This window comes from Vicia villosa, linkage group LG1 (genome assembly GCF_029867415.1).
Source record: "Vicia villosa cultivar HV-30 ecotype Madison, WI linkage group LG1, Vvil1.0, whole genome shotgun sequence".
Classification (NCBI taxonomy): domain Eukaryota; kingdom Viridiplantae; phylum Streptophyta; class Magnoliopsida; order Fabales; family Fabaceae; genus Vicia; species Vicia villosa.
In genome coordinates, this window is record NC_081180.1 from 178,866,543 (window position 1) to 178,881,136 (window position 14,594).

Sequence of the window (14,594 nt, forward strand, 5' to 3'; positions counted from 1 at the left end):
AATGGTCGAATGTGCGTGAACCATGTCAGACAGTCAACTGCTGATGTCCCACTATGTGTGAACCATGTCACAGATGCATTGATGATGGTCAACTATGTATGAACCATGTCAGACAGTCAACTAATGATGTACGACTATTAGTGAACCATGTTAGGGATGCATTGATGATGGTCAACCTATGTGTTAACCATGTCAGGGACACATAGAAGACATTTGACTATATGTGAACCATGTAATAAATGCATAGATGATTGTCAACTATTTGTGAACTATGTAATATACGTATAGATGGAGATCAACTATGTGTGAACTATGTCATAGATGCATAGATGAAGGTCAACTATGTGTGAACCATGAAAGATATTGTATAGAAGATGGTCAATTGTGTGTGAACTATGTCGGAGATGCATAGATGATGGTCAACTATGTATGAACCATGGAAGATAGTCAATAGATGATGGTTAACTATGTGTGAGCCATGTTAGTGGATGTACTAATCATATTTTAGTGGATCAGAGTCAACGACATGTGTCAGAATGTAATGGACGTACTCTAAATCATATTTTAGTGGATCAGAGTCAACTAAATGGGTCACATTGCAATGGATGTACTCTGAAACATATTTTAGTGGATCAGAGTTAACGAAATGGGTCACATTGCAATGGATGTAATCTGAATCATATTTTAGTGGATCTGAGTCAGTAAAATGGGTCACATAACAATGCATGTACTCTGAATCATATCTTAGTGGATCTGAGTCAACGACATAGGTCACATTGCAATGGATGTGCTCTAAATCATATTTTAGTGGATAAGAGTCAACGACCTGGGTCAGAATGCAATGGATCAGAGTCAACAGATGATATTCGACTATATGGGAACCATGTCAGGGATGCAATGATGATGTTTGACTATGTGTGAACCATGTCATGAAGTCAACTGATGATGACCGACAATGTGTGAACCATGTCAGGGATGCACTGATGATGGTCGACTATGTGTGAACCATGATATAGATGGATAGGAGATGGTCAACCATATGTGAACCATGTCAGGGATGCACTAATCATGGTTGACTATGTGTGAGCCATGATACAGATGGATAGGAGATGGTCAACTATGTGTGAACCACGTTAGGGAGTCAACTGATGATGTTAGACTATGTGTGAACCATGTCAGGGATGCACTCATGATGTTCGACTATGTGTAAACCATGTCAGAGATGCATATTTGATGGTCAACTATGTGTGAACCATGGAAGATAGTCAGTATAAGATGGTTAACTATGTGTGAACCATGATAGATCTAGCACTAGACAAGCCCTTGGTGAAGATAGTGAAGTGATCCTATAGTAAGATTTTTTGTACCGATACTTCTAAGATGTTATTAGTTACTAGTTTTACTGCATGAGTTGCAGTTTTCTTTTTTTAACTTTTTCCTTTTTTTTCCTCGTTAGTCCTCAAGCAATTTTCAAAGATCATTTCCGTGGCGGAAACAATATAATGGTAAGAAGTGTTATTATACTTGAAAGCTGTTTCATTTCATGCCATGTTGATTGAAATTGAAATAGTACATAAATTTATGAACTTAATTGGATTATTTTGTTTTGCGAAGGTCTTTGCGATGCGTATACACCAGCAGGTGAGCCTATCCCTACAAATAAGAGACACAAAGCTGCTGAAATCTTCAGTAACCCAAAGGTTGATGGCGAAATTCCATGGTACGTCACACAAAACATGTCCAACTGTTGGTTGTATGCAATTTCAGTGTACGAGGAAACTGCTGGGTTGATGGTTAATGACCCGGTGTTACGTACACACAAGGTTGGATTTGATATCCGATTTTCTCTTATTTTGATTGCGTTTGCTGTCGGTGATTTGATTGATAAGCGTTATGTCTTTTAACAGCCATTGTCTGTGGAGTTGGGACCTGGAATATTGGGAAATATTTTTGATGGAATTCAGGTTTGTCTTTTTTCTATAAACATTTGGTTATATTTTATATCTGATTTCAATTGGCATCTAATTGAGATTTTTAAAGTTTTCTCTTCCTGGTTTGTTCTTTCAAATTTTAAATATTTTCTATTTGTGACAGAGGCCTTTGAAAACCATTGCAAGAATATCTGCTGATGTCTATATTCCCCGTGGTGTTTCTGTTCCCGCTCTTGACAAAGATACACTTTGGGAATTTCAGCCTAAGAAAATTGGTACATATTGTTCCATTTTATGGTGAAGTTTTATGCAGAAAACAAATATTACTAGGTCCACATATTCTAATTGAGATTTTTAAAGTTTTCTCTTCCTGGTTTGTTCTTTCAAATTTTAAATATTTTCTATTTGTGACAGAGGCCTTTGAAAACCATTGCAAGAATATCTGCTGATGTCTATATTCCCCGTGGTGTTTCTGTTCCCGCTCTTGACAAAGATACACTTTGGGAATTTCAGCCTAAGAAAATTGGTACATATTGTTCCATTTTATGGTGAAGTTTTATGCAGAAAACAAATATTACTAGGTCCACATATTCTAATTGAGATGTTTAAAGTTTTCTCTTCCTGGTTTGTTCTTTCAAATTTTAAATATTTTCTATTTGTGACAGAGGCCTTTGAAAACCATTGCAAGAATATCTGCTGATGTCTATATTCCCCGTGGTGTTTCTGTTCCCGCTCTTGACAAAGATACACTTTGGGAATTTCAGCCTAAGAAAATTGGTACATATTGTTCCATTTTATGGTGAAGTTTTATGCAGAAAACAAATATTACTAGGTCCACATATTCTAATTGAGATGTTTAAAGTTTTCTCTTCCTGGTTTGTTCTTTCAAATTTTAAATATTTTCTATTTGTGACAGAGGCCTTTGAAAACCATTGCAAGAATATCTGCTGATGTCTATATTCCCCGTGGTGTTTCTGTTCCCGCTCTTGACAAAGATACACTTTGGGAATTTCAGCCTAAGAAAATTGGTACATATTGTTCCATTTTATGGTGAAGTTTTATGCAGAAAACAAATATTACTAGGTCCACATATTCTAATTGAGATGTTTAAAGTTTTCTCTTCCTGGTTTGTTCTTTCAAATTTTAAATATTTTCTATTTGTGACAGAGGCCTTTGAAAACCATTGCAAGAACATCTGCTGATGTCTATATTCCCCGTGGTGTTTCTGTTCCCGCTCTTGACAAAGATACACTTTGGGAATTTCAGCCTAAGAAAATTGGTACATATTGTTCCATTTTATGGTGAAGTTTTATGCAGAAAACAAATATTACTAGGTCCACATATTCTAATTGAGATGTTTAAAGTTTTCTCTTCCTGGTTTGTTCTTTCAAATTTTAAATATTTTCTATTTGTGACAGAGGCCTTTGAAAACCATTGCAAGAATATCTGCTGATGTCTATATTCCCCGTGGTGTTTCTGTTCCCGCTCTTGACAAAGATACACTTTGGGAATTTCAGCCTAAGAAAATTGGTACATATTGTTCCATTTTATGGTGAAGTTTTATGCAGAAAACAAATATTACTAGGTCCACATATTCTAATTGAGATTTTTAAAGTTTTCTCTTCCTGGTTTGTTCTTTCAAATTTTAAATATTTTCTATTTGTGACAGAGGCCTTTGAAAACCATTGCAAGAATATCTGCTGATGTCTATATTCCCCGTGGTGTTTCTGTTCCCGCTCTTGACAAAGATACACTTTGGGAATTTCAGCCTAAGAAAATTGGTACATATTGTTCCATTTTATGGTGAAGTTTTATGCAGAAAACAAATATTACTAGGTCCACATATTCTAATTGAGATGTTTAAAGTTTTCTCTTCCTGGTTTGTTCTTTCAAATTTTAAATATTTTCTATTTGTGACAGAGGCCTTTGAAAACCATTGCAAGAATATCTGCTGATGTCTATATTCCCCGTGGTGTTTCTGTTCCCGCTCTTGACAAAGATACACTTTGGGAATTTCAGCCTAAGAAAATTGGTACATATTGTTCCATTTTATGGTGAAGTTTTATGCAGAAAACAAATATTACTAGGTCCACATATTCTAATTGAGATGTTTAAAGTTTTCTCTTCCTGGTTTGTTCTTTCAAATTTTAAATATTTTCTATTTGTGACAGAGGCCTTTGAAAACCATTGCAAGAATATCTGCTGATGTCTATATTCCCCGTGGTGTTTCTGTTCCCGCTCTTGACAAAGATACACTTTGGGAATTTCAGCCTAAGAAAATTGGTACATATTGTTCCATTTTATGGTGAAGTTTTATGCAGAAAACAAATATTACTAGGTCCACATATTCTAATTGAGATGTTTAAAGTTTTCTCTTCCTGGTTTGTTCTTTCAAATTTTAAATATTTTCTATTTGTGACAGAGGCCTTTGAAAACCATTGCAAGAACATCTGCTGATGTCTATATTCCCCGTGGTGTTTCTGTTCCCGCTCTTGACAAAGATACACTTTGGGAATTTCAGCCTAAGAAAATTGGTACATATTGTTCCATTTTATGGTGAAGTTTTATGCAGAAAACAAATATTACTAGGTCCACATATTCTAATTGAGATGTTTAAAGTTTTCTCTTCCTGGTTTGTTCTTTCAAATTTTAAATATTTTCTATTTGTGACAGAGGCCTTTGAAAACCATTGCAAGAATATCTGCTGATGTCTATATTCCCCGTGGTGTTTCTGTTCCCGCTCTTGACAAAGATACACTTTGGGAATTTCAGCCTAAGAAAATTGGTACATATTGTTCCATTTTATGGTGAAGTTTTATGCAGAAAACAAATATTACTAGGTCCACATATTCTAATTGAGATGTTTAAAGTTTTCTCTTCCTGGTTTGTTCTTTCAAATTTTAAATATTTTCTATTTGTGACAGAGGCCTTTGAAAACCATTGCAAGAATATCTGCTGATGTCTATATTCCCCGTGGTGTTTCTGTTCCCGCTCTTGACAAAGATACACTTTGGGAATTTCAGCCTAAGAAAATTGGTACATATTGTTCCATTTTCTGGTGAAGTTTTATGCAGAAAACAAATATTACTAGGTCCACATATTCTAATTGAGATGTTTAAAGTTTTCTCTTCCTGGTTTGTTCTTTCAAATTTTAAATATTTTCTATTTGTGACAGAGGCCTTTGAAAACCATTGCAAGAATATCTGCTGATGTCTATATTCCCCGTGGTGTTTCTGTTCCCGCTCTTGACAAAGATACACTTTGGGAATTTCAGCCTAAGAAAATTGGTACATATTGTTCCATTTTATGGTGAAGTTTTATGCAGAAAACAAATATTACTAGGTCCACATATTCTAATTGAGATGTTTAAAGTTTTCTCTTCCTGGTTTGTTCTTTCAAATTTTAAATATTTTCTATTTGTGACAGAGGCCTTTGAAAACCATTGCAAGAATATCTGCTGATGTCTATATTCCCCGTGGTGTTTCTGTTCCCGCTCTTGACAAAGATACACTTTGGGAATTTCAGCCTAAGAAAATTGGTACATATTGTTCCATTTTATGGTGAAGTTTTATGCAGAAAACAAATATTACTAGGTCCACATATTCTAATATTCTATTTTATTATTGGTGACAGGTGAAGGAGACCTATTAACTGGTGGAGACTTGTACGCTGTATGTTTTCTAGCTAATTAGGTTAGCTTATAATTTGTTATTTGTAGATTTGTTTTCTGATTCTTTGTATGCATTATTTACTATTGAAGACTGTTTTCGAGAACAGTTTAATGGAATACCGTGTTGCACTTCCTCCTGATGCCATGGGAAAGGTTACCTACGTAGCACCGGCTGGCCAATATTCCTTGAAGGTTTGTCATTTAAATTTATTTTCTATTGTTTATTTAGCTCTGTTTATATTAAAAGATCTTTCTTAAGTCCATTATTTCATTTTAATGTTTAGAATATGTTTGCAGCCTCTCTTTCTTTGTGCTTCATATTTATATATTTATTATGACAACTTTCCCGAGCTTAAATGTATTTATACACATTTTTCCTGCATTCTCGAGCTTCTCTTTATCTTTTGCGATATATGATAATATTTGTCCATTATTTGCAGGATACTGTGTTGGAGCTTGAGTTTCAAGGTGTAAAAAAGAAGTTCACCATGCTTCAGGTTTGTGGCCATCTCTTTTTTTGTTGCTTTATTGAATTATTGGTCTTCCTTATCCTTCATTATAACATAAAATACTGTGACCATTTCAGAGTTGGCATGTACGTACACCAAGGCCTGTTGCATCAAAACTTGCAGCTGATACTCCCCTTCTTACTGGTCAAGTAAGCTCAATTTTTATTCTGGTAAGCATATTGATATGCCACTTTATATTCCACTAGTTCTTACTTGAGCTGAAACTTTATATATTAACTGTCCTTATAATGAGATAGTTTGACACGTGTGCTGCATGTGAGTTTTACTACTTTTTTCGAACTATATATTATATTCTGACTGACTCTTTTGTTTTCAAATTTCAAGAATCACTTTAGCTGAGTATTTCAGAGATATGGGTTACAATGTCAGTATGATGGAAGATTCAACATCTAGATGGGCTGAAGCATTGCGTGAAATCTCAGGACGACTGGTGAGAATTTCTATTATGCAGCGGTGGTTGTTCACCGGTTTCTTTCAGAAAGAATTTGTTTCTTCTTCATGATATATTAGTTTCTGATGTTGGAGTTTCTTTCTCCACTGATGTTAAATATATAAGTTTATACATAATGACTAATGAGACACATGGGGGAACATGGGCATTGAACATTGTAAATTGATGAGGGATTTGTTCTAGCTTTCGTCATTCCACTTGTCGAGATTCTTCGTCACTCTTCTTCTATTCTCAAACCTTACCTGATTGGTTACTCCCTCTCCTCATTTCACTTATTACTTTGTTGATACAAATTTATTTATTTATTTGAGCTTAGGTTAATAATTATGAAGCTATTCGTTGTTTGTGGTATATCATGATGTAGTTTCATGCGTTAAGGTTCCTTATATTTTGTGGTATTTGTGTATTAGTAGGAGTAGGGTTTTGATTGTAATTTTGTCTGTAGACTTTGATTTTGGGCGAGGCTGATAGACTCCTATATATGGGATTCCATAAGCAGATAAATGTTATCATAACTCAGTTACCTAAGGTTTGAAGGACTGGCTTATTCTCTGCTACTCAAACTCTGGCTGTGGAAGAGCTTTCCAAAGTAAGATTGAGGAATCCTGTGACTTAGAATGTGAGGCTGATAAGAAGCTGTTGCAGGTAGTAGATTTACAACATCGTTGCAGTCGCTGGACACCTCGTAGTCTCCCATGATGCTCTACCATTCCTTTTTGTATCACATGCACAATATATTCTCTTGTTTCCACTACCATACTTAGGAACAGTAGCTTGATTCAGCGGGTTTCTCACTTTTTTTTGTAGGTAAAAGAGTCCAGAACGAAAAGAAAAAGGAGAAGGGAGAGATGAATAACACAGTAGTGACAACTGAAAAAGAAATAAACTTGGATGCTATACAGAAGCATGTGGATGTGCTAATGGGAGCCAATCAAAATGATCACACATACTCCTTTCCTTGGATTATATTTGAACCAAGCTGCAACTCATGAATTTATAACTGCTTTGTAACATGCTATACATTTCAGACATTGCTAAACGGGACAAAGCAGTCCCGGTTTCATTAGATTGAATGGTAATCCAAAGATCATAAATAAATAAATAAACAAAGCAGTCCTGGTTTCATTAGACATGCTATACTCTTGTAGGTTTTCTCTTTTATTACATTTTCCATATTAAATGTGACAGCAAATGCAATACATAGTTTATTTAAAAGGTACATGCAAGTCAGTGTAGACTACGCTCGAAAGTACGGCGGCACAAGGCTAGGACTACCAATATACAAACAATTGGTAAGCCTCATGTGTATTTGGTGAGTGTCACATTTTATTTGGTTTCCTCACTTTCTAAATTGCCACCTTTTTTTATGCACTTGGCATAGGTTGAGTTGATGGGGGTAGTCTAACAGTGTCTAGCAAAGAACAACATGATTCTACCGTCACATTCATACTTCTATACAAGGTCTCAACAACTTGTGATAGTTTTGTTTACTCGTATTAGCTCTCAGAGATGGAGAATAATGATTGGAGCTACTGATCTCACAACAACATAAGGTTTCTTCCAGTTTCACACAAACAGAACTCACACGCTAATGCCATACATATATTAGTACTTATGAAAAAGAAAGAAAAAGTAAGACGGCAACACTGCATGTAATATCATATATTATACTATAAAACTATTCAACATTAGGTTAAAGTTTGGTGGTGAAATAATTAATGAAGTATATAATGATGAATCTTTATAAGTCAAAAGCAGGGGACCACTTTTTCATTTGTTTTTATTTCAACACGCTCGATACTAATTAACAAACCAAAGTATTTTGAAATCAATTATTCTTAACCAATTTATCCTTATACAATCAGTCTAAAGAGTGACACTTCTACTATGAAATCAAAGTTGAATTAGAAAAGCTTCTTATTTTAAAAAATTGATTCCAACCTAAATATGAAGCTAAAAGCCATGAGTTTGAATTTTAATATTAGCTATTGCGCGTGAACATCTTACACACGTGTGCACTTACCTTTGACTCTTCCTCTATAATTTATTCTAATGATAATACTTATAAGATTCATTTTGAGGTACTGTTGGCAATAAAAATAGAGATGACAATAAGCAACTTAAAGTTCACTTTCATTAACAATTATACAAAATGAGTTTCCAAGGAAGGAACTTGCTTAATATTACAGCAAGCAAACAACTAAGACATAAAAATACTCTTCAGCTGTGAATCTGTATTTTACACTATACTTTCCTCATATCACCGACAAAGAATTTGTCTAAATGGCCTTCAATGAACCATTTTCAAAAATAAATAAATAAATAAGATATCAATAGTAATGAAATATTATTTGTCAAATTTAGCATGCTAATGCCATTATTCTTTCTCTGTCCTTATTCTTTTAGCCATGAATTTACAAATTCTTTCCAATGCAATTTCCAGAGTTTCTTCACTCATATTTGCAAAACACACTCTAAACCAACCTGCTTCTGAACAATGACATGAACACCCTGGAGATATATTCAACTTCACTTCTTTCAATATCACATTCCATAGCTCTAATTCACCTTCCTTACTTGATTCCTTCAAAAGTAGACTCATATTCATCCAACAAAACAATCCTGCATTTCCTCTCAAACATTCTATTCCAACACTTTTCAAACCTTCAACTATCATATCATATCTCTTTTTCAATCTTTCCCTATTAATCCTAATGTACTTTTCCGTAAATTCCTTGTCTGATAGCATATTAGCCAAAAACTGTTGTGTTTGTGAGGATATTAAAGTAAAACTTGACATTCTTCTTGCTGTTGTCACAACCTTATCATTGTATGAATAAACTGTCCCAACTCTAAAACCAAGTAGACCGAGGTCTTTAGAAAGACTGTAAACGATGTGAACCCTATAAGCATCTTTGTAATTACGAGCTTCGAGAATTTCAGCTACATTTACGAACTCATGGGAAGAAAAGACTGAGCCTGAGTAGATTTCGTCTGAGATGAGGTGGATTTTCTTTTTTTGTCACAAAGTCAAGAATCTCTTCTAGAACTGAACGTTGAATGGTTACACCTAAAGGGTTTGAAGGGTTTTTTATGAGTACTCCACTCATTTTTATGTTCATTGGTTCAGCTTCTTTGTAAGCAGCTTCTAAAGCTTTTGGTGTAATTTGGAAATTGTTAGAGCTGTTGCAGTGAATTGGCACTATGTTTACACCAGTTCTCCACCTTAAATCTCTATCAAACCTATAAAAGTACAAGAAAAAGATAAGTATACAAATTATTCATCATATATACTATAGTGAAACCAATTGCATACATGGTATTGATTCTTACCCTGGATAGTAAGGAGTTGGAACAAGCAAAGCATCTCCAGGATTAGCAAGAATGAAGGTTAAGAGCTCATTGGCAGCAGTTGCACCAGCAGTAATGACAATTCTTTGAGGATCAAATTTGGCCCTACCACCTCTTATTTGTTCTATGAAGGTTGCCATTGCAGTTCTGAATGATATAAGACCATGATAGTCTTGAAATAATGCATTCTCTCTAAAACCATTATAATCCTCTGGGTGCTCTTCCAAGTACTTTTCTACCAAATCAAATGAAACCTGAACATATATAGTACATTAATTAGATTATTAATTAATCAGAAGGTAGAACTATATTAACTTGAAATGAATGATATATTAATATAAAACTTACTTGATTCTCTGCTAATCCCATTTGTATAACTCCAGAAGAGTTGGTTAACGGATTTTTTAATGAAGTGACCAGTGTTGACAATGATATACTGAATAGATTGGAAAGCACCTTAAGTTCTTCAGTGATCTTCTGACCTACGTACCCTACATTACAACCACCCACACGCTTTTGATTTCAACCCTGAGAAGAAATATAGGATGATGCCATTAACAAAACAACACAAGTTCTTTATTTCAAGTTTTGGAACATCCTCACCTATATATCCTTTCAACTTCATTTCATTCAAACATGTACAGTATGATTAACGTATTTCCAATTATCATAATTGATTGACTGTTTTATAAGCAATAAGTAATTTGGCACACGTAACATACTACTACTCCCATAGCAGTGAGAGCTCGCTAATGTCGGTGTAAAGCTAATTTTTGTGATAGTGTATGTGTATGCCTTGGCTAGCAGGTTATAACTTTCATTGATAGCAGTAATGCAGTCAAGCACGGGATCTTAAGTAGGATCGGGCGGCCGGTGAAAGATCATAAAACTAATATCGTAGCGCACGGCAAGTAAGATCCTACCGAAGGAACAAGCCTGACCTAGTTAGACAGGCCTAACAGACCGATCTACATTAAGATGTACCTTTCCTAGTACAACACAACAGTCACTGATCAAATACCGGGTGGGAGCATTATCTTTTGCATCCACTATTATATCGTATCTAGCAAATTCAAGATAAAAATATATATCACGCCATGTGGATTCAGCGGTAATATTCAAAGGGAAATGAAAAAAGTAAGCATAAAAGAAAACAGGTCTCAAGAAAAAAAGAAAGATCAGTCTTATTATAGAAAGGAAGCGTACTTGCTGAAAATTTCCAAAGCATTGGAATTCTTCAAAGCTTCTTCATGTTCCACGACTTCAATAGATGAGTTGATACTAAATATTAATAAAAACTTAGTTCCATGTTCCAACAATTGTGATACAAAGTTGTACAAACATTTGAAAATCAACATGAATTGTAGGTAAGATTAAAGAGAGAAACACACGAGCGCCATGCAGCAACGGCAAATTTCACTTTTGGCTGACCAATATATGATTCCGTGTGTATAATCTAAAAACATCATGAATGAGTTGAGATGAATAGGCTACATATTATGGATAACTTGTACTCACAAAAATGCAAACACTGCAATACAACACATGAACAATACATAAACTACATGTTGCACAAACCATGCCATAAGTTTAGGAAAAAAACAGTACCTGTCTATGCATATTATTCAACTCAACCTTGTCATGATCAAGAACACCCAGTTTACCTGAGTAAAATTTTCAAAATGTAAGCTTTTAACAAGCTTATAGATTATAAAATAAGGCAAAAATCATTAGATAAAGTGTCATATTTTACCAACGCCAGAAGCTGCAAAATATAACAATGCAGAAGCACCAAGCCCTCCAGCTCCCACAATTAAAATTGACGACTTCAACAAATTTGCTTGTCCTGTGCAACAAAAGAATGAAAAAATGTGTCATTCAAAAAAGTGTGTCTGCTCAAGGAGCCCATAATGAAGAAGATAAAACAAATTTCAAAGCTTATGAATTAGCAAAACTTAAATACTTCTAATCTCTATAAAGCAATTGCAATCCAAAATCAATTACTATATTCCAAGCCCTGTTTGAATTGATTCACTTGAATTTATTTAATGACATCTGCGGTGACAAAAACTAATTTTGAATAAACTAATTCAGTCGAATTGATGTTACCTAAAAGTGAGTCGAATCTAAAGTAGTTTATGTTTGCATACATTATTGCAAAAGTGAGTCAAATAATAAATTTCAATGTGAACATCACATTTAGACTCAAAAGCTACAAATCCTAACTCCTAGTAGAATCAATTCTACATACACAATCAATTCTTTTGTTTTGCAGCGTCAAGTCCTTGTTTTAAACTCGATACTTCATTTTCAGCCTTCTCCCAGCCTAAATATAACCAAATACAACAATCAGGCCAAAAAACAACAAAGTCGATTGCAATGCCTCAACAGCTTTTGCGCTGGATAAACACGTCTACCATGCCAAGGAGAAATTCAATATGGGCAAAAAAACATATACCTGAGACAGCTTCTGCAGCAACTTTGGCATATTGCTTTATCAAATCTTCTTTGGAGCTATTATCTAAGAGAGCAGCAAATAATTTTTCTGTTAGAGTAAGCACATCACTAACAACATCTTCGTTTGACGCAGCCTTGGACGTGACTTTCGGAGATGTAGCAGTTCGAGTAGCATATACCTATACATCATAGCTGAAAAAATCATATTCATATATTTCTATTCCAAACTTACAATGATTTGAACAATCAGAGATCTCAGACTTCAAAATAGGACATAACATGCATGGGGAATTCCTATATATAGTTCTCCTTCAATCTGGATAGGACGCACTACTGACTCTTCAAGGATCTCCTGAAATTTCTTTCCAGATGTATGTTGTTTTTTCCACAAAAATTATCAGCACATGATAGAAAGAAACCCTACGGGTCGTCATCGAGGAAGACACTGGAGGTTTCCTCGTTGTATAGGAGGTCGTCATCGAGGAAGAAGTTGGAGTAGGAGAGCGACATCGCAGTGAAGGGATTTAGAAATTTAGGGTTTTGAATTGCAATTTCGAATTCATCAATTGGGAAGTTGAGAGAAAGAAAAAGAGGGAAGTTGGAAGGAAGAAGAAGAACAACCAAGAATATAATTCAAATAGGAATTTGGGAGAAAGAAGAGGAGGGAAGTTGGGAGAAAGAAAAGAACAATGAAGACGAAGAGTATAATATGAGTTAAAAAAAATTGTAATCTAATAAAAGTTAATTTTAATTTGTAAAATATTATTAAGTGAACGGGGACTTATATGCAATAATCAAAAGTTTTTTTTTAAAATGGGTCCCACAGTAAAGTTATTTTACCATAGAGCTGATGTGGCTTAGTTTAACTTAGAATTAATTAGGGTTGTTAGGGCTTTAATTCTATTGGTCAATTGCAGTGACTTCACCACTGAAGTTAATTTGATGACTGCACCATAGAAGCTCCCTAAATTATTTCGATTTAATAGATGTTTTTTAAAAGTTGTTGAATTCAATTATGAGTAGTTAATTCTCATATTGATTAATAATTGAGAAATGTTGAATTTCTCTTCATACACTCATTGTTTTAAGATTTTGAGTAGATATGAAGGGTCAAGATTTTAAAGATTCTGAACATGTAGTCTATTGACACTCTCGACACTATTGACACTCTCGACACTCCCGGGATTCTCCAACAAAAGCTTAATATAATATTAATTATTAATTTATCAATGATATACTTGCTAATAAGTACAATGAGGACAACTTCTTATTGTGTAGAGTTGTATGTGGAGTTTATCGTAATTTGTTGCGCTGAGGGCTAGCTCAGGTGAAGGCGTGGGGAGCTTTATGTATGGCCTTTTGGGAGAAAGATCGAATCCATTTTTTCTTCATAAGATTGTGGTATTTATAAAAGTTTATTGGGTCGGAACTAGAGAGCCAGAAAGCAACTTCCCTTGACATTTATAAAAGATTGTGCTATTCATAAGTGATAGATTAGTATAAATAGTAAGCGGATACCACAAATAGGTCTCTCTCTCTCTCTCAAGTTGATATTTAACAGTATGTTGTTGCATTGTGAAAGTTTTTGTTAAGATTTGATTGATAGCTCTCAATTGTGATTCTCTTTTCTTCTTATCAATTGTACTGATGGAGGAACTTTTTCTTTCGGCTATGAATTTATTAACTACTCCAAAGAGTATAAGTGCGCATGTGTGGAGTAAAACTATTAGCCTAATAATTGCATAATAATAAAGGAAAGTAAAAAAATGGAACAAGGCCAAAAAAATTGACTTCTTTGTTAGTATTGTTATAATCATGGAATGTTACCATAAAACCCAATTATCAAGCTATGTTGTGATTTTGAATAAGTTTAGAAATTAGCGACCATAATAGATTTTGATAGACTTAAGATAGAATTGAATAACTTAAATTTGATTGTATTTGTATTCATCTGAACGTGATTTGGTTGTGGACTACTGTAGCACGGAAAATCTGAGATCGAAGCCATAGGATTGACTCGACTCAATATTTCAGTGAAAGTCGCCACCGCGCTTTATTATTTCCAAAGGAAAAGGGAAAAGAACGAAAAAAACTCAAAGTTTGTTTTTAAAACAAAAAGAAGAGATCTTAGGTACGGGTGTTGTTTATACAAGGGGAAGGTTTTAAGCACCTCTCATATCTGTGGTACTCCACAGGAACCTTTT

At 34.5% G+C, this 14,594-nt stretch overlaps 1 protein-coding gene and 1 pseudogene across 1 annotated transcript; one reads left to right on the forward strand and one right to left on the reverse strand.

Annotated features, from left to right (window-relative positions):
• Positions 1 to 1,502: 1,502 nt before the first annotated feature.
• LOC131660242 (V-type proton ATPase catalytic subunit A-like) lies at positions 1,503 to 2,259 on the forward strand. The gene is made up of 4 exons (XM_058929434.1): positions 1,503 to 1,533; positions 1,615 to 1,823; positions 1,908 to 1,964; positions 2,095 to 2,259. Exons 1-4 carry the CDS (start codon positions 1,503 to 1,505, stop codon positions 2,230 to 2,232), a joined length of 435 nt encoding a protein of 144 aa, XP_058785417.1. The 3' UTR covers positions 2,233 to 2,259.
• Positions 2,260 to 8,510: 6,251 nt separating this feature from the next.
• On the reverse strand, positions 8,511 to 13,089 carry LOC131644702 (1-aminocyclopropane-1-carboxylate synthase 7-like; annotated as a pseudogene).
• Positions 13,090 to 14,594: the final 1,505 nt, after the last annotated feature.